Source organism: Drosophila santomea, chromosome 2L, assembly GCF_016746245.2.
Source record: "Drosophila santomea strain STO CAGO 1482 chromosome 2L, Prin_Dsan_1.1, whole genome shotgun sequence".
NCBI classification, from domain to species: Eukaryota; Metazoa; Arthropoda; class Insecta; order Diptera; family Drosophilidae; genus Drosophila; species Drosophila santomea.
Window position 1 is genome coordinate 14,256,733 of NC_053016.2, and position 22,613 is coordinate 14,279,345.

The 22,613-nt window shown below is 42.9% G+C and overlaps 1 protein-coding gene across 1 annotated transcript; it reads right to left on the reverse strand.

Annotated features, from left to right (window-relative positions):
- Positions 1-29: 29 nt before the first annotated feature.
- Positions 30-18,438, reverse strand: LOC120458052 (leucine-rich repeat-containing G-protein coupled receptor 5). Its single transcript, XM_039645562.2, has 15 exons — positions 18,364-18,438; positions 10,107-11,014; positions 8,746-8,817; positions 7,992-8,135; positions 7,517-7,660; positions 6,917-6,988; positions 6,771-6,842; positions 4,874-4,942; positions 3,637-3,774; positions 3,442-3,582; positions 3,310-3,375; positions 3,105-3,248; positions 2,675-3,042; positions 829-2,610; positions 30-771 (listed from the first exon to the last, which is right to left on the reverse strand). Exons 2-15 carry the CDS (start codon positions 10,679-10,681, stop codon positions 455-457), a joined length of 4,104 nt encoding a protein of 1,367 aa, XP_039501496.1. The 5' UTR covers positions 10,682-11,014; positions 18,364-18,438; the 3' UTR covers positions 30-454.
- Positions 18,439-22,613: the final 4,175 nt, after the last annotated feature.

Below are 22,613 nucleotides of genomic sequence, written 5' to 3' on the forward strand. Positions count from 1 at the left end.
TTACTGGCAATCGAATAAGGGTCATATATTTATCTAAATAAAAATTAATCAAATTTTACGTCCAGTCGATGCACAAAACTCAAAAAACTTTTTGGCTGTATTTCAACATTTAACAATCATTTGAGAAACTAGAGTTGTAACTGATCCTTTCAACGTTGCTATCCTTTGGGCTAATGTGTTGATTTAATGGGATCCTGATCTTCGGCTGTTCTTTCGTAACAAATTGGCTACTTAATGCTACAAATACATTATAAATGTTATGCCTAATGCGAATTTTATATTTTGTGTCTTTCTTAGCCTAAAGGCCAAACCCATCGAACAGCCCTCATCACCTCCCCATCCCACCCCATATACAATCTATGAACACAGTCAGCTTTTGTCCTGTTCCCCATTACTTTTACAGAAAGGTCTCCCGGTTGGCCCCATCCAATCTTCGCCAGCGCCAGTCCCACCATCATATTGGTGCGTCGTTGGGATCGGGCGGTGGCTTTGCTGGCTGCAGCACCACCGGTGGTGGGGAGGTGGCAGCAGTGGTTGCCGCTATTAGGAAGCCACTCGATGCCCCAGGAAGTGGCATGCCCAGAAAACTGGCCACTCCCGTGTTGGCCGAGTCGCCATCCTCCATGACGACAGAACTGTCGGCTGCCGAGGGTATGGTGGGCAGAAAACGCACTCCCAGACGAGGTGGTGACGAGTCCTCCTCCTCCTGGACTGCCTCCTGGCGGACCAAGCGTGGCTTTACTGCATCCAACTGGCCCTTCCCGTTGTGGGCTGTACGTAGGTAAGGTGTTTCTACTCATACGTGGATGATTCGCAACTGGTACTTACCTATGATGGGGGGCAGGGGTGTGCTGCTGCCGGCACTCGACCGGGATAGCCGGAAGGTGGAGGTGCTGGCGGTGGTGGCCGAGGCGGAGGAGTCATTTCGCGAGCTGGACAAGTTCGAGTCCTGCGACGTTTTCCGCGTGATCAGCCAGGCGGAGTGGCGCCTTCTGCCATGACCGTGCGGATGAGCATGTGGCTCCAGCATCTTCAGCGGCATGCTGCAGTTACCCGGTGGCACGGGAGCTGAGGATGGTGGCCCATGTCGCCAGCTGGAGGATCTTGAGCTGCAGAAGTTCTCGCTGGAAATGGAACTGGCTCGATTCTGGCGTTGCTGACGCAGTTCAGCGAATTGATACTGATACGGATTCGCGGCTGCGGCAGTATAGGCTCTCTGACGTCGCTGCTGCGGTTGGCGACGCTGTTTGCGGCGCCTTCGACTCTCCCCGCAGCAGAAGGTTCTCAATCTTTGCCACAAGCTCGGCGCCTGCTCCATTTTGTGCCAGTTGGGCATTTCGCTGGGCAACATCCGCAGACAGCGACAGCCTGGCGGATGTGCCACCGCTGCAGCGGGCAGGAGTGGTGGTGGGAGCTCTCCCCTCTTGGTTCTGGCCACTGCACCACGGCCACCCGGCCCACCGCCGCCCACAACGCGGGATTCCTCGAAGTGTTTGCACAATGTTACACAGTCCTTCTTGAACTGCTTGGTCATTATGGCGTAGAGAAAGGGATTGCAGCAGCTATTCAAGGGCAGCACAAAAACCGTGAAGATCTTGGCCTGCTCCAGCGAAATCAGTTGCAGACCGAAGATGGCAGTGATGGAGAAGAAGGCGATCGGTGACCAGCAGAGGAAATCCGTAAAGACCAGCAGAGCCATTCGCTTGGCGATTCGCGAATCATTCGTGTTCCATGCCTGGCTGCCCCTAATGGCCCAGTACATCTTCAGGTAGCAGCCCATCAGCGTGAGAAAAGCGCATCCGTTGATGAACATCAATGAGATTACATAGGTCAAGCTGGCCGGTCCAGTGGTAGTCTCGAATGGCAGGCACACGGCAAACTTCCTGTAGTCCGAGACTCCCAGCAAGGGCATCAATGCCATGATCAGGGCAAAAACCCATCCCACACTCATTATATATCCCGCCTGCTTCAAGGAGAGCCTTTTGTTCAGGTGAATGGCATGAGTGATGGCGTAATTGCGCTCCAAGGTGATCACTGCCAACGTGTAAACGGACAGCTCTGAGCTGAGTACGGCGAGAAAACCGGACAACTGGCAGAGCACGGACATCTGCCAAGGAATGGCAAACATGCGAAATTCGCCCAACGTCGCCGCATCCACAATGGCCAAGATGCCCAGGTAGATGCCCATGAAGAAGTCCGCCGCGGCCAGATTACAGACTAGAAATCGGGGCACATCCATCTTAGATCGCGAGCACAGCAGCACAAACACCACCGTTCCGTTGCCCAGGAGCGACAGAAGAAACACCACCCACACTCCACAGCGCAGAGTCCACCAATCGAACAGATCGGCGCAGGGCAAAAAAGGTCCTGGCATAGGGAGGCACTGCACCGAGCCCGGCTGAAAGTCCTCTGTGGACATACCGGAGAATAGTCCAGTACCAAATCCGTATCCCGTGGCAGGACCACTCACATCGTGCTCCTCGAAGTACTCCTCCATGTAGCTGGTGGCGATTTGGCCTCCCGTCTGCGTCTGCAGCTGCTCCTCGTTGAAGTTGATAGCCGTCTCCCAAGGATCGTGCATGGAGGCGCCCAACTGCTTGCTGAGGTTATCTGGGGAGTACGGAAAATTAATATAATAGCACCCTGAAATGTTATAGTTCAAATGTTTACTTACGCATTTGAGGCCAGATGTTCATCATGCTATTGTTCCACAAAGTCATATCGAACTCCGCATCGGAGGGAAAGAGGACTGCCTCCTGGACCTGGGAGGTTTTCTTCTGGGAGGACATGGCCACCAATGGTAGGAACGCGCAGCAGTGGTAGGCATACGAGAGTATAAGAGTTTGAATCCTGGGAAAGGTGTCAGGTGGGGGAAACTCCCTAAGCTTGGGATTGTTGAAGGTTTTTAAGTGTAGCAAAGCGCGCAGGCCCGATTCAGGCAACTCTGGAAATATATTGTTGCCCAAATTAAGATCCTCGAGGGCGGTGAAACCGGAGAAGGCCTCCTTGTGTATGTACGAGATCTCATTGCCCTCCAGGTCCCTGTGAATGAAACGAATAATACTACATTCTCTACAAACATATTCTGGTTGAAGTTGACCCACAGAAGTTGGAGCTTCGGAATGCCCTGAAAAGCATCTTGGGGCAGTGCCTTGATTCGATTGTAGGAGAGCAAGAGATCGTGCAATTGCTTCAATCCATTGAAGGGCTTCCCCTGAATCTTTTCAATTTGATTGCTCGATAGATCTCTGGGGGAAATAAATTTATATTATATTCTCAAATACTTATATTCATCCATGCGGAACTCACAACAGCCTTAAGTCTCTGCAGCTACTTAAATTTGGGATGCGTTTTAGGGAATTGGTTTTTAGTTCTCTGCAGATGGAATTATTACAATATCATTACAAACTAATAATAATATCATATGGCTAGGGCACTCACAAACTCTTCAGTCTTGGCGTTTGACGGCACAGATTCGTTGGCACCTCCTGAATGCCGGCTCGATCCAGTTTCAGTATTTCCAGCGCATGGCAGGCCTCAAGTTCGGGAAAGGAGCGCAGAGTGCGCACATCCGATAAAATCCTGAAAAATCGAGCGCTTGCACTTCTCTGACAATCCGGACATTGAGATACTCACAGCTTCCGCAACTTGGTCATCCCCCGAAACGCCCCTGCCGAAATTGTGGACAGCGGATTGGCCCTCATGTCCAGCATTTGCATGCTCCTGGGCAGTTCCGTGTCGTTTATCCAGCGCAGTCGATTGCTGGTGATGGAGCTGGAGGGTCGAGAGGTTGAAAGGGGTGGCAGAAGTTTAATAAAAACGTTTATCCAATGCCAAGAAAAGTATCTTTCGAAATACACACTGCTGGCAAGTGGCACTCGGATGCAGCTGCATTTAAAAGTCAAGTTTCGCAAACAAGCCAACAAAGCCAAAAATAAACTGTGACAAGAGCATACTCTTGGGCGCTCATATTGTTAGCGTCTTTTTGTGTTTCCTGGCCAACATTTAGGGGGTAATGAAACTTCAAAGTGCTGAAAGTGGCGCTCACCTAGAAAGGCGTGTTTTCAATTCCTCGACAGCACTATTTAAATTTTCAAAGCACACAAATTAAGTTGCACTTAGATGGCTTCTCGTCAGAATATCTGACTGCAGGAAAAGATCTATTTGTTTATCTGGTCTAACATACTTTGTTGCAGCGACTTGGCTTAGCTTCCATTCTCTTTCAAATGGAGTCAACAGAACGCAGACGCTTACTTGAAGCTCCTAATCCTTTTAAATTTAATTTTTTGTTTGTGCCACATCCCAAGAAACCGCACACACATGACGGCAAAGTGGAGGGACTTGGATTTTTGCTTGTACACTCGTACAAATTTATTTACCCGCTTAATTCCCCAATCATGGATGCACTGGCTCTGGAGATGCAGCACAGCGTGGCTTTTATCGCAACATTTAACATGCTCATAATTATCCTGTTTACCAGAAATTGAATTTCCTCGGGGAGATCTTGGTCCTTGCCATCGCAAACGATGTCAGTACTGCAATGACAGTCTGGATGTGGCTGCTTTGCTCCTTTCGGAGTTTGAAGTCAGGGAATCGGTCGTGTGACAAAAACAAACTGCAACTTGCAGTTGCACGATTCGTGGTTGGCAGGATATGGAATAGAACCGAGCCGGCTGCGACTGGATATGGCCATAAATTGGACAAGTAATGATGCGTTATGATTTTCGGTTTCCGCCTGATTGCCGCGCCACAAAGTGGGAAATGTCGTGGCAAGTCAACAACACCAGTTTGGCAGTTGCAAGTGCTCCCTACTCTCTACTTCTTGCTAATATGGACCAGGCACCTGTGCTTCGCGTTCATCTGATATACTTACAGCTCCTGCAGTTGCGACAATTTGCTGAGTCCTTCGGGCAGGCTGCTTATTAAATTATCGTCCAGCTCTCTGCAAAGGGAGAATGCAGTGTATAGTATGTATAGTATGCTTTGAAATACAATTCCTGATTTCGATCATAGAAATTGAGTTGCAAATTTTGCTTTCGCATTTTGCTTTCCAAAGAAATCACAGCCATTTGCATGACTTTGTTTGGGGGTCAGTTTTCAGTTTTCCTACGTGACATCACGTAGCTCCAAGCGGTGGGTTTTCCATTTCCGATGGGGTGACTCCTGGTATCAAATGCAAATTTATGCGTGAGCATAAAGTTTGCGAGTATTTTTCAACAAACTGCATTGATTCAAATTACTTATCATATTTTTCAAGAAATTAGAAACGTTGAAATGAATTGCTAAATAGACAAATTGACCTAATTATGCATACATTAACCACGTATCATTTCAGTTATAAGTAATTATTAATTGAAGTAATTTATTGGATGACATTTTATAAAAAAAAATTCACTTAATAAACTTTATGTCTATCACAACAAATAATATTTAATGCAGTAAGTGTGTCATCGATTGAGGCCACAAAACAGCGAACAAATATTTAAATACATGTAAAGTGTACATTAATTTCAAACTTTTTATCTCTTATATGTAATTGAGTTTTTCATTGTTATAGTTTTTTAATTGCCATGGATACAAAAGCTTAAATGAGACATATTTTTTATCAGTATTGAGTCCATTTTACAACGCGACTGTTGACCTGTTTTTTTCTGTAACTTCTTTAACCATATGCCAAAGGGTGCTGAGAAGAACAGATGCTTTCGCCACCAACTTTCAATCTCATTTTCCTACACATTTTCCCCCACAAATGACCCACTCTAACTCCACTTTCGGTGGGCGTGACTGTGTTTCCATAAATCTAGAAGCAAACGGCACTGTGCACACGGAATATTTTCCTCATTCTCGGTGTTTGGTTAGATTTACGCATTGCACGGGGAGAAGTTTTTCACTTTCACTTGATGCATTCCTCGCAAGGTTGGCCACGCCCCCACCTCAGTCCTGCCCAACAAAGAGGTAAGAGAATGCGACTCCGTCAGCCACAACATAAATTTGCATATATGTCTGCCGCTGCGATGGGTGGTTGGTGGCATAAGTGGGTGGGTGGCTAAGGAGCCGAAAGAAGCGGTTTTTATGCGTCCACGGAAAAGCGCGCAGCGGAAAAGCCAAAAATTTGCGGTAAACAGCAGCGCAGAACGTCAACGCGGCGACGACAATTTAAGCTGTCGGAACCGAACCGAACCGAACCGAACCGAACTGAACTAAACTGAACCCAGTGCGCGGGGGGAAAATAAAGAAAAGCCGAAAGTTTTCCACGCTCTTGCTGTAAAATTGAAATTTATTCGAGCCATGGCCGCATAACGGATAAACGCCATTTCCACTTGCCACTTCTGCTCGCTGAGGTATCATCGCATTTTCTGTACATTCTACTGGCAGTTTCAATGGGCTAAATCAGTTAGCCTGATTCAAAAATGATAATTATAAGTATACCCTACCATTTATTTTTGTTCGTACTGTGATATCAGACATATGGTTATTTTGGTCACTGTATCTGGAATTTCTTATAAGACTAGGGCTTGGCATTAGCCCCGTTTGAAAAGGCTGCTTAAGGTAGGCAGTTAAGGTAGACCAGAGAAAAAGTACAGGGTATTGTTTAGCCCGTCTTCAGCCCTGAGAATACACTTTTCTATTCGATATCAATTGCAGTTTTGTAGGTCGTCTTGGTGTCAGTGTGTTTATGTCATGTGCCTTTCGCTCATGTGTGTGTTTGCGTTTCCTGCATAAAGTTCTTAAAGTATTCGAAGTTATTTCGCATGGCTCTTGCTACTTACAAAACTTTTAAGACGGTTAAATTTTTTAGGGCTCCCGCGGAGATTTTCATGATTTGATTTCGCTTCAGCAAACTGCAAAATGAGAAGAAATAAATGCTCAAACTTATGCACATGGCTGTGGCTACCAGGAGACACCAATTACTTACAGGACGATCAAGTTTGGCATTCGCGGAAAGTCCTCGTCGTTTATTATTGTCAACAAATTGCTGCCCAAATTGCTGTCGATGGTTCAAGTGGAAGCAGAAGACAGAAATTATGAGCAATCGCATGGTTTTATGATCCCCTAACTTTCGCTTATAATTCAATGGTTTTTTTGTGGCTCGAGTAAGTTTATAGATTAAAAATGGTAATATACTTCAGTTGAGAATGATTACGGGTTCAATGTTCGATGAAAACATGCACATAAAATTATTATTATTGGCTGTGGTAAGTTTATATGGGATTTAGGTGAAGTATTTATTCAATTGTTTGGAAGTAAGCCATAAATTAGTAATAATGTAGATATGGAGTTTGACAACCCCGATTTCGCTGCCCTGCACATAAATTCTTATATAAATAAAAACCTTTTACCAAAGTGCATGCCAAAACATAGAACCACATACTATACATAATGCGCTAGTAGCAACAGGGATTAAAGAATCAAAAGGTAATCGATTTGGCCAATTCACTTGGTTACTAATTTTGGTAGCATGCAGGACATTAATTAGTCTAAAAACTCTGGAATTGAGGCAAGTCAAAGGGCTCACAGTGCTTCTAGGGTTCTGAGTCCGGCCAAGGCATTCGTGGGAATGCGATAGAAGAGATTGCCCTCCAATCGCAAGGTGCGCAGTTTCTGCAGGTGGCCCAGACAATCGCCATCCAGACTGACCAGGGCGTTGCCATTCAGCTGTCTGTGTGAGGGGGTTTTTTTTTAAACCATTGCAAGAATATCAAAATAATAGGGGGAAAAACAGCAGAGAAAAGCGGAAAATATGAGAAAATAGCGTGTAATTGCTCGGCAAGTGCATGTGCGTGTGGCAATGTGTTTGCCCCGAAAAACAAACAAATTCATCCGGCTGAGAAGTCCTCGCAGTGCTCCTACATCTCCTCTCGGCGATATTCCCAACTTAATTGCAGTACTTAAAAGCAAACACAAACGTTCCACTAACACACTCACAATCACACACACACATAGACCGGGGTCTGTATTTATTATTTAAAAATTTTCCTTTGCATACTTACAGGCTGGTCAGCTGAGCAAGTCCTTGGAACGACTGCGGTGGCAAGGACTTGAGGCCGCAGTTCTGCAGGCTCAATCGTTTCAGTTTGCCCAGGCCATAGAATGCATTGGGATCCATATTAATGATGCTATTGTCCGACAAAGTTCTGCAAATAAACCTTCCCTTGGTCAACAGATAATACGTACCATATATAACAGCATAAAGTCAAACTAAAGTCGAGTGTCGTCGGCTAAAGTGCAGGAAATTGCAAGGATAGCAAAGTCGGTAGTAATTAATCGTGCCAACTCGCTGAAATATACAGCGTAATCAAGTAATTTATATTACCAAGGGTCAGGACCCGACCCAAACCAGGACTGGGGGATCTGCGGCTTGGTCAGGATTGGGTCGTATGTTGACCGCTGTGATATTTCCTTTTTTTTTTGCATGGATTCGCTGTGAAATTGAATAATGAGTTGCCAGGCCCGGAGACGGCAACTTTGACTGTTCAAAATGACGAAAGTTTTTATATTGTTGTCATATTTCTACACTTTCGCTGCAGTCTAGCACAGATTAAAATGGGGAAGTTTTGTGGTTTCTAAAATACCCCAAGGGAGCTGGGTGTTTGGTTGTTTTTACTACAGCTTAATTTGGGATGGGCAGGATAATCTGGACCATGAGTGAAATTGCTGAATTTATCATTAATTAAAGGGGACCATAAAACTGTGGGGCTGAACAATTTCCGTTAGATTTTTACATCAATCAGGGTTAATACTCACAGCTCCTCCAGATTGGGTGCCATAAAAAATGAGTTCGCCTCCAATTTGGTTAAGTTGTTGTTACCCAAATCTCTGTTGGTGAAATGAATGACAGAAGGAAAACAATAAACAAATTAATAACTGTATCGCTGCCAACATTTCATCTATCAATAAGGCAAAGAGAAAACATTTGCCACTCTCATGAATGGAAAACGAGGCTTAAATGATTGCTGCGAAGGGGAAAGTCTCTGTGGGCCATCAATCACACTGGAAATGGCATAAAAACATATTGAGCTAACCCAAGATCTCTGCCCAGCGGAAAATGGCGTAAAAATGATGATAAACTGCCGGTATCAGGTATTTTTCTGTTGTTGCAAATGCTCCTCTTGCCAAGTGGAACTTTGGCCAAAATCCAAAGAATCCCCCGTTTAAAGTGAGTGGTGGATCTGCTATTCGAGTGATTTTAATGACTTATGACTAGTGTCCCTGAGCGATGCGTTAATTAATAAATTATTTATTTATTTATGGACCGTTCGAGTTGGCCATTAATCAGTTGAAACTTTGTCTAAGCCAAAAGCGGTACCCAACTCCTTTGAGAGAGCCCGTCGGCGGCAAGAAAACGTGACTCACATACGTGAGCAGTGGCTGCGATGACGACGCGACGGTGACGGTGACGATGATTGCGAAATGCTGCACAACGTGGCGTATGTGTAATTAGATTAAACCGCATGCCAAAATCGACCGAAACCGAATCGGACCGAAGACTGCGAAATTGACTTGTAATTATGCGATTTGCGGAATTTCAGCAGCGGGAAATGGTCCAATACCTCGTGCTGAGCAGGCTTAATCGCTTAATAAGGGGAAGTTTTCGATTTATTAATCGCTTAATTAAGCAGCTACTGAGGATACACCCTATTTAGTATGTATTGTTATTGGAGAAAGAAATCAAAAATGAGAAAACTAGCAAACAACAAATGATCGAAATAAATACATAAGGTGCGCATTTGTTTAGTAACCCTATTGCTCACTTTAATCAAATTTTAATGTAAATTTTTTTTAATGTTACGTTACAAGCTCAGAACAGCTGGTAAATGTCTTATGTTTGAAAGATAGTCTCCGAGCTTAGAAAAAAAATATTTGGACAGTAAAAAAAACACTCTTTAATTTGCATTTATGAATACAAAATGGTAAAAATGGCCATTTCCTATGCGCATACATTTCAAAATCCTTCTTTTCCTCAACATGAATAATTTCATCGCCTTCTACAGCATTAATATCGTTATTATTATCATAAAAATAAGGAACAACTATTATGTAGAAATGAACAATAATTGTTGGAAACAATTATATAAATGTGTTAGAAGCACTGTAAGTATACTCACAGGACGACCACCTCGCTGGGAAGGTTGACGGGCACGGCCAGGATCCCTATTCCTCGACAGCTGAGCCGCAGGACCTCCAGGCTGCCGGTGCAGTGGCAGTGCTTCTGCAGCCACCGCTCACACACGGCGTGCAGCGTCCGCTTGCCGGCGGTGACGTCGGCGGAGGCGGATGCGGAGGTGGAGGCGGTGGAGAGCTGGCTGCCGTGGTACTCCTGCAAGGACTTCTCGTACAGGATCTGGGCCTCCTTCTCGGGATCGGCCGATGACAGCATCACGTTCTCCCTGATGCCCGTGGGCGTGGCAGTGGGCGATTTCGCTGTTCTATTCACGGTAATTTGGCTAAGTTGTTGGACGGTTTGTGGATTTTGCTGCTGCTGGTGCTGCTGCTGCTGCTGCTGCAGATGTTGCAGGTTTGCATATGGCGGCTGCTCCTGGCGGTTTTGCTTGGCCGGAGCGGGATTTTCTTTGGTTTCATCATGGCCCATCGCCGCTGGCAGCAGAAGCAGAAGCAGAAGCAGTTGCAACAGCAGAGGGCAGAGCGCCAGGCGCCAGCTCCACCGGCAACGTGCTGCCATCGTCGCTGTCGTCGCTTTTGTTGATTGATGCTGTCAAGCATTTGTCATTTGATGACAGTTTTGTGTGCGATTCGTTTCTCGCTCATGATTCTCGGCCGCCGTTGCGGTTCCTTAAACTCAGCTCACTCACTCACTTCTCTGCCGCAGTTCGAATTTATTTCATTCACTTTGCATTCACTTTCCGCTTCAGTTGCACTTTATTGTTTTTTTTTCTTTCTGTTACGTATATATTGCTCGACGGCAAATGGAATTCACTGTGATTGCTGCCGTTTTATACGCTTAATGTGGCTCAAATGCAGCGAATTCTCGGGTTATCGGGGTGATTGATGCTGTCTAAGGGGACGCGATAATGAGGTGTCAGTCACGGTTCGTAAATGATTATATATTTATTATATAGTATATGGGCTCTTGATGGTTTGTGGCTAATGCACGCCATTAACTCCAGCAGCACATTACGCTATTACCAATTTAATGATTATTATCTTAATTTAAATTGTATGCAACATTTTTCAGTCGAAAAGCCTTATATGTCCAGTGCTCCAAACTTTTTTGTCACACTACCCTAATCATGCCGGTACAAAAGAAAGTTTTTCACCCACACTTAACCCGAATTCATAACGTACAAATTTAGCCAACGGCCCATCAAACACTTCATCTAAACAATGGGCCCTAATCACTAGATGTCCCAAACGGGTGGACACAGGCCACAGGACGCAGGACACAGTACCGAGCCTTGTTCCTGTCAGAAACAAAAGGCTATGAGAAGAGCACACACACACAAACCTGATGAATGACAAATTTGACACAGAATGTTTCCGGCCGAATCGTGGGCCACGACCCATTTTTCACCACTATGACCAAGTCATAATTAATGAGTCTGTTGACAGTTTTAGATTTGCGATGGGCTACAAAGTGTCGACGAATCGCTTTTTTCGTATATGCGCGCCCAACAACTAAATGAATCTTAACTTCACATTCCGCGCGCCCCAAATGTCAGTATGATGAGTTCAGTGCAGGATGAGGAAGGACAAAAATATGTCCAAAAATAAAAGAGATTTCCCAGCACGAGCCACCTCTACCACCACCTCCACCTCCACATCCTCCGCGAATTCACTCACACTTTTGCCGGATGATTTATGGCATGTTTATGTTCCACTGACCTCGCAACTAGCAACCGAAAACAGCAACAACTGAGCGGATAGTTGGGCAACTCGGAAAAGTGCCTGTGGATAAGGCAAAAATATAAGAAAATGCAGAGCCAGTTCTTGACAATGACGACCTTAAGATACTTATTACTCACAGAAAAGTATTGACCTGATTTTACAAGGGATACAATGACAATTATAAACCGCATAGTATAAACCTATAGTATTGAATTCTCCCAAAGAATTAGAGTTACGCAACCTAAAAGCCTAGGTGAGCAATACAAATATAAATTTAGAAAATGATTTTTGTAATTATAGAAACAGAGTCTAAACTATATATACCCATTAATAGTATTCTTACTAAGGTATTAAATAGCACGAAAAAACCCGCAAGCGCTGACGACGAATGAATTCAATTGGCTCTAATCGAATCTGGGGAGTATTTTATGGCCCATTTTCATTCATGAATAATAATCTTTTCGCTTCCCTCGCCTCAACTAATTGTAAACAATCAACGATTGTTATTTATTTACTATGAATATCGATTATAAGCATTCGGTTATTTAGTATCTTTTATGCGAATTGGAAAGAGTTTGTGCAGGTAGGCGACAAGGTGTTGAAAATGACTACGTAAACTTCGGGAAGTGAAATAAAGTGAATTGAACACTTGAATCTCTTATCTAAAAACATAGTCCATAAAAGGTATCTATGGATTTATTTGTTGCTTTTACTCTCCCCTAGCAACACATCCTCGAGGTAGATTTTCAACCCTAGACAATCGAAAACTTTAAGCCATCTGCAAACGAATGGAAAATTCAAATATTTACATCCAAAGTTGGGTGTGAAGAAAATGAAAAAGGTAAAGCAGAGCAAAACAACAAAATAAAATAAGTGGAAACAAAATCAAAACCAAAAGGCAGACAAATGCAAACACACGTTTTCCGGATTGGGATTGTTTGGCTGAAAATTGGCGGGCTGATAAAATTATTTTTCAAAACGCTGAAGAAGGTTGCCAAACTTGTTTGTTTGCTTGTGAATAACCTGCGAAAGGACTCGGATTTCTCATGACTTCATTTACATAAATGGAAATATAGCTGATACGTTTTTACTGCAGATTCAACATAAATTTCCAAAGGAACCTCAATGCTTATATATATTTAAGTATCGCTTTAAGTTTCCCGATTTCTAATCTCGTCTAAATCAATCCTCGATTCCCAAGCCTTTGGACGGGTCTTAATTAACTAATTATATCGCTATTAGCCGCCTGGCTGATTAGCTGACATTGACTGGATATTGTGACAGATCAATCTCAGTGTTTATCACGTAATCGTTAAAGCGGTTTATCGTATTTTTCGCCGAGCCATGCAAATGTGCACAGTTGAACGATTGCCAAGTCAATCGATTCGGTATTTTGCGGATTTAATTGTCACACGATTTTGTTGTGACTGTGACTTTAATTGATATATGGTCAGTTGGCACATAGTCACCGCGAGTGTTTTTTCGGTTTTCCACGCACTTCAATGCCAATCCGTGGGCAACCCACATAACTCCGCAGAAAGCTTCAAAAATTCATGAAAATCTCATAAATTTTTGCATTCACGGCGATTAATTACAAGAACCCAGACACTGACACGCCCCAAAAAAGCGATCTGTGGATGCGAGTGTGAGTGTAGATGTGAGTTCAGTTCGTCGGTGGGAAATATGAAAAATATGAAACCCGATATGGCAAAAGTTTAATTTTCTTGCTGTGAATTGATTTTGACATGGAGTGAATTTATATTTCCCCAAAAACAGAGCGCCGGCATTCTCTCAGCCTGAGATGCAAACCTGTGCGGCATGGTTGAATCAATTTCAATTTCAGCTCACTTGATATGTAAAAGAAATCAATAGTCACTCGTGAGTGAGCGTGAGTGCGTTTTCTCGAATATATCTCGGCCTGTGTGTTTTTTAAACAACAAGTGCACCTCACCAAATACAAAACTGGATTTTCAACGCAAACTCAAAATGCAACTTCAATTTGCCGCTGTTGTGTTGCTGGCGCTGCTGTTGCATTTATGCTGTTTTTACACTGACCTTGATTCATTGTGGGATATTTTCGATTTTTTGTTGCTTTTGGCTTTTTCGCGCTCGACTTTATTAATGACAGCTGTTGCATAATTTATTTAATTTTTTGGCGCGCTCGAATCTGTTTTGAGAGAAAAATAATTAAATGTGATTTCTGTTTAAGGTGAAAATCAATTTTCTACTAAATCGCCAAAGGAGAAACGTAGCTGATGAGTATGAAATTTAACTAATTAAATAGTTAAAATATATGATATAAGGTACTTATTTATATGCCACAAATTCAAGACAATGCTAGGCATAGCTATGAATATCTTTTCTAAATAATGGCTCGCTTATAAATCACAAATTGAAATGTTAGGAATGTACATAATTAATCCAAATATTATTATAAACACCTAGCCCATAGTCTGACAATAAATGCTTAGACATACAGAACTGTGGATCTTTCTTCAGGCCTGCCAAACAATTATCAATATGAGTTCCCCAATCAAAAGAAAGGCCACACGAAAGTTCACACCTCACGGGTTTGGTATATCATGGCCTTATCCCACTGATCGGGGAACTTTTGATCGCTTTGATCTCGTGGCTCTTTTGCTTTTGGCCCATTGTTGAGAAGCTCACATGTATTTTGGGATGTTATTATTGTGCGGATTGCTGTCGAATCGATTTCGTGTATCTTTAAGATGGCCCTAGGGAGTGATGTTTCCATATCCCATCTCCCATCTCCCAACTCGCTGGCAGCTCTCATTATTGGCGATTATTCAACTGTTTATTTTATGGCTTTCTCATTACATTCTCCTCGGCTGTGTGCGGTGCAAAGTGGCAACGTCATCGCGGTCATAATCGACCTATTAGCCAGAAGGAGAGAAGGCTTCTTATTTACATTTCATGCTACTCAATTTTATTGGCAGTTTGGGTCAATTGTCTGACGACCGAAATGTGTCTGAAATCGTTCTTCAGATTCTTTGTTGAAGACAACCGAAAGTAATTAATCCCCGAAATCTTGACCCTTGATTGGTTTGCAGCTTTTGTTTTCCATTCTCCACATTTCCTTCATATTTTCCGGGAAATTACGTGCATGCAAGCAATTTAATTTTGGCAAATGGAAATGCCACTTTGTTTATTATTGCAGCTTGTATCATTTTTTGGTTCTCTTGGCTGGCAATCAATAGAGTATCGAGCACAAAGGCAGCTGCCAACTGGCAACTGACCTGAAAATGTGTCCAAAACTCGATTAAGTAAATCGTTGCAGTGGGGGAGCCAAACAGATCGGGCCTTACTTATTTGTGGCTATCTTTCGGAGAACGTGACACAGCTGCAACAATTGATTACGCATACGACCCGTTGAACCCTGTTAACTCTGACCGCTGCACTAGACAACAATACCAAAAATTCCTTTCTCCTCCGCCATTCTCGGTGTTTTGTTTTGCTGCAGACATTTTTATAGCTCCCAAATTGGTAACACTCAAATGGTCGGGCTGAGATGTCAGTAGCAGGCCACTAAGATGTAGGAGGTCCTTTCCAGGACCCTCACTATCTGGCTGATTGCTAACTGACATTTGTGGGCTGCTTGTAACCATTTCGATTCTATGAGCCTGCTAACGGACACTTTAAGTAAAATGAAACTAGGAGGATTTATTTCGTTCGTATATATTCAATTGGTAATAAAGCTACAGTTTAAAGCAACCAGCTTGAAGCTCACCTTTTCTTATAACATTTTCTGTCATTTAAAATGTTATTTTCTCAATAACCTTTCTTTTTATCGCGTGTACTTGAATTAATTGATGAAGCAACTTAATTACGCATCCCCACACACACACACTTTAAAGGGAATAAAGCGAGTGAAATCTCATTTTGAGTCAATGAAGTCTAAGGGTCGCCATGGAGTTTACTCGAAGCCAAGTAGAAAATTTTCCATTTGTGGCAAATGCGCAAATTGCATTAGGGCAAAAGTTTTCCTTTCAGCTTGAACGATTTTGTCAGCATCTTCTTCTCGGCTCCATTTTCCCCAGCGCCCCGTTCCATTTGCCTAATTACACCAATGTGGCAGCATCATTAAAAGACTTGCACCGCTTTTTTGATTAACACCATGAAAAGCATACATATAGAGTTTATAGACGAGCGCGTTTCCATATATTGCGACCCATATTTCGGTAATCGTGTCAATTGCTCGATTTTGCATTTTTTTTCCCCACTGTACGACAATTTCCGCCAATGACGATCAAAAAGCCAGAGAGAACCCACGCCCACGCCTGCGTTATCGTATCAAAAGTGATGTCGCCTTTCAATAAATATAACATTTTAAATGAAAATGTTTATTTGTGCGCTACCAATTTTTGATTGCAGTCGCCCGACTTGGTTGCCTGCGAAATACTCTCACTAATCTAATAAATTAATTTCGTTTATTACATTCATTTCAAATGGTTAACAATAATTATACCATATTGACTTTTAAATATGTGAGGGTATGCAAATAATGTTATTTCTGATACTGGATTTTTTATTGATTCATCCATTTGGCGTCGAGCACAAAGAACATTACTCGGTCGGCTATTTGTGCATTTATATCACACTTCTGTCTGTCATTGCAACGCTTTTGTTTTTTCTTCGGGGCTTTTCATAATGGAAATTAGTTTGTTCATGCGTAATTCTTATAAACTGTCGTCATCAATAGAAAACCCCGCTCTCCACCTCAATTCAGATCGTTAAGTTGCCCCGGCTCGCCTTGGAAATGCACTTAGGCTGCGCTTTTCGTTATTTGTTTTGTATACATTTTTCAATTAGCTGCAATTTGCGAATCGCAGCGGCAGCTGCCCGAGAAAGAACATTTGCCAAAATTGATGACGCCCCGGAGCAACCTTTTTTCGGTTTTCGGGGCTTTTGGTGTAGCAAAACTTGAAGCTCGTAAATTAACAAGAAGAGGGTTATGCTCGGGATTGCTGATGGATTACAAATTAAGTTGAAGCCGAACTTGATGTGGGCTGCATCGTCGCAGAGACTTGGCAGCTCTGATTAAATATGCAATCCGAGTGGGAATTGGAATCGTTGGGAATTTTTGGGTTTTGGGTTTCAGAGCGCCCAGTGTCCGGGGCCTAAATGAAAATCCAAACACGCGTCAACACTTTGTGGCCGGTGGTCAGTGGGTGGTTATGGCTGGCGGTGACTAGGGTGATGATTTCAGTCTTTCTTACATTTTGTGGCATGTTTTCTTTGTTTTCGGCTTAATGAAATGCATGAGATTTCGGCTGTCTGCTGATATCTTTGGCGCTAAAGTGTTGTGAACATTTCTGGCTACCAGATTGGCATACATAATTAACAATTGCACTCGCGGCGCGCTCTCTAGGTTGATGTGGCCATATTTAATGTCTTTCGGGGACTCGAATTCTGCCCCGGGTGCATTGACACTCTTCTCGGGGTTTTCCCTCCATGGGCTAACGAAATCTGACAGCAGATAGTCGCAGTGAATGAAAAGTATTCACATGCATTATGCTCGCCTTGGGAAATTTGCGCCAAAGGCATTCAACTGCGCGAGAATTTAGCTTCGGGAGTTTAATAAATCTTTTATTTTGTTTGGCACTAATCCCAGACAAAAACGTTTTAAACGGCACAAAAGTGGTTTTTGGACCATACTTTTTAATACATTTTTAAAATGTTCCCAAAAGTAATCTTACTTTAAATTTAAAGTCAATCGTGAAGCTTTTGAGTTAATAGTTATCTAATAGTTATATTGGCAAATTGATTCCCGTCTTTCTATAGACTTAATTTTATGTACTTCACCGATACAATAATCGAGTTCTCCGCGTTTGTACACTCAATTAACTTGTGAATAAAATGGCACTATCTCGATCCATTTAAATGTTAATTTCAATTTCATATCACTTTGCGATAGCAGATTTGAAATAATTATCCATTTCAGCTGGCACAGTTTTCACGTATCACCAAAGCGCGTGTCATATGTGCATTCGATTTTATAAATGCGAGTATGCTATCACGATCACGATATTCTATATTCTATAGGCAGTTAAAGCGTCACGAGCTGCTGCGTTCAACAAATCGACGTCATAGATCAGTGTGCGAACTTTTATTATATATTTTTGTGGTCGTTGGGTCGTTTTGTGTTTTTATTGAAAATTGAAAGTGTGTTATAAACACTCACACTCACACTGAAGCACACACACACACGCGCAGTGACAAATGCAAGCACCAACACAGACGCAGGGGAGATGAAAATCAAAACAGCAACAAAAGTTGTTGATGCCGCCAAAAAGTAAACGACCTTTAACGCCAATAAAACACACACCAAAACAGCCGCCACAAACAGCAGCTCCACAGAAGAGAGCACAGCGGTACTGCCGACTCCTTGCCGCAATTTGCTGCCGCCGTTGGATCCGTTAAAATCGCGGTCAGCGCCCAGAAATTTAATATATGCGTAACGAGTTCACGCGCCTACAAATCTACAAATCTCGGTGGCACCTTGCTAATCCGTTTACTGCCCAACTAAACGTGTATCTACGCTTTTTATCCGTCAGAGCCAACCGCACGCGTCGAACGCACAAAGCGAACTGAAGCGAGAAGCGTTTTCGGAGGAGCCTCCAGCCGCAGCAGCAGCAGCAGCAGCAACAGCAACAAAAGCAGCAACAGCAGCAGCAACAACCGCAGCAGCAGCAACATACATCGCAAGTTGCCAGCAACACACAGGAATGTTGCCAAAAAGGCTGCACGTGGGCACTCCTTTGGCTTCTTTTCGGTGGGAAATGATCATGGGTTGCAAGTACGAAGTATGATCATTACTCAAATACTTAATAATTTTTAGAAACTTAGAACTTTATGATTTACCTTTGTATTATCTCTTATTTCATTTTATTTCATTCATTTCATACTTTCATTTTTCAAAAGTTCCTATTTAAGTGTAGTAATGTTGAACACTCCTGTCTTCAAACTTTAGTTCTAAAAGTAAAATAACTCCTTCTAGACTTTTAGAACATGTAAACCCTATTTCAGTGGCATGAATGTTTTTGTATATCTTAACATAAAACTGACAATCAAATCTGCTCGTTCCGTCGAACTGCGATATTATGTGCTAAAACCGAACTTCGTGCATGTTTGAATTTTGTGACTTCCCAAAATGTTGCAGAGATTGCGCAGTGAGAGGGCAGTGCAAATGCCTAACCTGTTCCGTTGTACCAAAGCCCCTTTCCCAGCTCGTAAATGCGGCCAGGTCCTTGGGAGAGCTCGGCTGGGAGAGCTGCTTAGTGCAAGATTTACGCCGGCATTCATTGAGTGGCCATAAACACCTGTTGCTCCTGTTGGAGTCCGACATTTTCGCTTTTCCGACATTTGCTACATCTGCTGGCTACAAGGAAACTTTTTTATGGCCCACTGCGAAAGCAGGAAAGTTTCTGTTATTTTTAGTCATTTGAAAGCGGCTTATGTGAAAATAGAATATTGGTTTATTGTTGTGTAATTTATTTGTTCTGCCACTGCTATTCTTGCGAGCCGCTGGAAATATTTCCCAGATTTTTCTGTTTGTCTGCTTTTGTGATTTTGGCTTCGCTTTGTTGTGGCATGACAGAGGTCAGAAAAAGTTCAATTGTCGGCACTGCCGCCAAAAAATGTGTAGATTGTCAAAAGGCCAAAAGGAAAAACTGTCATTTGTTAATTGAAAAGCATTTAGTTCGGAATGTTTTTGTGGTCGCCGGGTGTCAATTGAAGTCTGCGATGTTTTTAGTTTGTGTAATTATTAGAAAATTACTTGTGCGACCATTATTTTCAATTAGCCAATGATGTCACGCGTTTTTACTAAGCTTTTAGTAATTATTTAAAATTTATGCTCATTTTGTGTGTAGCAAGGGAGATTTATGATCTCATCCCGCTCGGCATTAGCATATTATCCCAATAAATCTAATGAGAGCCCACCATCCGAATTTGAAAATCGAAATTAAACACTTTCCCACTGACAATGAACCAGCAGCACTTTTTTCCCTTTCATTTGCAAATTTCCACATTCCGCTGACGGCTCATAACTTCCAGCCACGAACGGACTGCGAAGAGGGGGTTTTGAGAGGGGCCAAGCGCATTATGCATAAATTCCCGTTAATTAAAAGCGCCACAAAGTGCACCAGATAGCCGGGGAATGGGCCAGAGAAATAGATATGGGGCAAGAGATGGAGAGTTTCTGCTGCTTAATGCAGGCCCAATATAAAGTATGCGTGTCGGTAATTTGAGGAATGCAACAGAGGACCAAAGGCCCCGTAAATTTTCAAGAGCTTGCCATGCTGAGAATCACCAGCCTGCCCGCATTTCCCTCCCCCCCGTCGCTTGAACTCGGCCAAGCCAAACGGAAGCGGAAGTTGCAGCAAATGGCGTATGGGATTGAGTGTGTGTGAGTATGTGTGTGTGCAAGTGCTAGTGCGGGATATAGCACTTCAGAAACAGGGGGACAATATTGGGGGGTGGTGGTGAGAAAGGGGAACTCCTTGCCGACTGTCCTCGTAACAAGAGTCCTGACCAGGCACACACAAACAGGATAACGACGATAACTACAACAGGGAACCTTTCACGCTGAAGGGGGCCTTTGGAGAGCAAAATATTTACACATACTAAATCAGGCGAAAGTCCTTGTCAGCGTGTGAAAGTGGAAAGTGTGTGTGTAATGACCTTGTCGGGATGTTTGCCCTGTGCACTTTGGTTCAACTGAGTTTTCACTACCCTCAATTATGCAATTAGGAGTACAGCATGTTAAATCAATTTAAAAGCTCAATGAATTCTTTTACTTTAAGGTTCCCATTAAAACCTCCCGTGGATTGACAAATGGGACAGGGAAAACGCAACTCATTTTGCATATTTTTCACTTGCAGCCATTCATTTGGCATAATAAACTATTCATTAGCATTGAAAAAGCTGCCAAATGCAGAAAAGCGCGTATTTAAACCATAATTCATCAGCATTTCAATTTCAATGTGTGTTTGCGAAATTATCATAAATTAGGCAACGCTGAGGAGAGGATGGGCATAAAATGATTGATTGACTTTAGGTTTTAAAGCCAAATTGTCTAGAAGAAATATTATAAAAGTTAATTCTTAAATTGGTTTGCCATTTCTTTATTATTACGATTTTTGTCTGAGCTCCGTTCCGTTCAAAGAAAATATCTATGGCCATCAACACTCGTTTAATTCTGGTTCATTTGGAAAATAGGGGATCAATGTCCAAACAATAAACATGCAGCAAAAGTCAGCTTCTGTGTTTTTTTACCCACATCGACCTACTTACTTACCAGCGCTGGCATATTGATGGCTAGGATGGAAAATATAGAAAAGACGGCAGCATTTAGCTCTCATTCGTTATGTGTGTGTGACAGTTGACTGAGGTCCTTGGGATGGGAAAGCGGTGATATCATATAGAAAGCGAGAGCCGAAAACAAAGCCAACCCAGATGAGCATGGAGCACACAAAATTGCATGTCGAGTGCTGCATAAAACTCGAATTACAGCAAATTTGTGGATATCGCTTCGCAGCCAAAAGTTGTGAGGGATCTGGTGGAAAGCCAGCCAAGCGCTCATATGCATTTGGTTTTTATTTGTCAAATACTTCAGGGCATAATCGGGAGCAAAACGTCAGCTAAGTTATTTGGAAATGAGAACTTCAATTTATATTATTTAAGATATAATTCACTGGCTCCGCTTTAAAATAGATTATAAAGTGGCACAGTAAACACATTTATCTATTTAGTTTAACCAACATTTGTACAAGTTATACTTTGTAAATTGGCCCACTGTGTGTCACAGTTTGCTGACCATTGAACTTTTCTGTTTCACGTTTCGCGCTCTCCGCCGAATGAAAGATAAACAATAGTCAGAGACAATTAAACTGTAAAAGAACACCGAGAACGCGTCGTGTCACAACATTTCTGACACTTTAATTGCCCCCAAACGATGTGAAGAAGCTGCCACAAGGACGACAGGATGCTGCACTGCGGCCAGCGAGTCAAGTGACAGCGACCACATAATTTGCGGCTCTCGCTTGACTTTAATTGCATTTACCACTAGTTGAGGAAACTTAATTCAAACAATTACAGGGTCAGGCGTGGGCGCAATCCACACAGGACTTCTTGGGTGTCGCAGTTGGGGTAATGCATTCGCAGACGCCATAAAATGCAAATTCCTGCTGATCCTGTTTGGCGATGCCAATGCATGGCTCGCTCCCCGCCATTTAGCCGCGTTAACTGGGGTTGCTGCCTGGTAGATGGTAGATGGTATGGATGGTACATGCTGTCCCATCCGCCAGGATGCCAGGATGCCCTGTCATGTCTGCTGTGCGCCAATTTCCATGCCTTCCACGGGCGGCGTTCCTGGCGCGCTTCAGCACAAACCAATCTAAGGATGTTGTCGCGCCCGCAATCCCACTGCGCCTCCAAATGGGCGAGTGGAGGGTGGACGAGGCTCTGATCCAACCTGCTCCAGTGGCCCTAGCACAAATATTTGATTTGAATTTTCGTTTTCACTTTTCTATTTTCTCTCAACAGTTGTCTACACCGAAATAAAAGGGCGTAAAGCCTAAAGAATGGGAATAAAAATAAATTAGGAAATACATACGCTCCTTGAGATTGAAAAAGTAGTTTTGAAAAATGGGTCAGGCATTTGATTTTATTATAATCCTTTGTGAGGTCAATGAGTTGTGTTAAACGTCCAAGTATTTGATTTACATTATTCTCTGTGCATATTTTTA

Excerpts from the sequence above, each read along its gene's own strand:
- LOC120458052 (XM_039645562.2), bottom strand. The coding sequence starts at position 10,681 with ATGGCAGCACGTTGCCGGTGGAGCTGGCGCCTGGCGCTCTGCCCTCTG. Across the intron at positions 6,989-7,516 it reads CTCAGAACCCTAGAAGCACT|CAATTTGGGCAGCAATTTGT; the intron begins GTGAGCCCTTTG and ends AACCATCGACAG. Across the intron at positions 3,775-4,873 it reads TTGTCGCAACTGCAGGAGCT|CTCCATCACCAGCAATCGAC; the intron begins GTAAGTATATCA and ends TCGACCCTCCAG.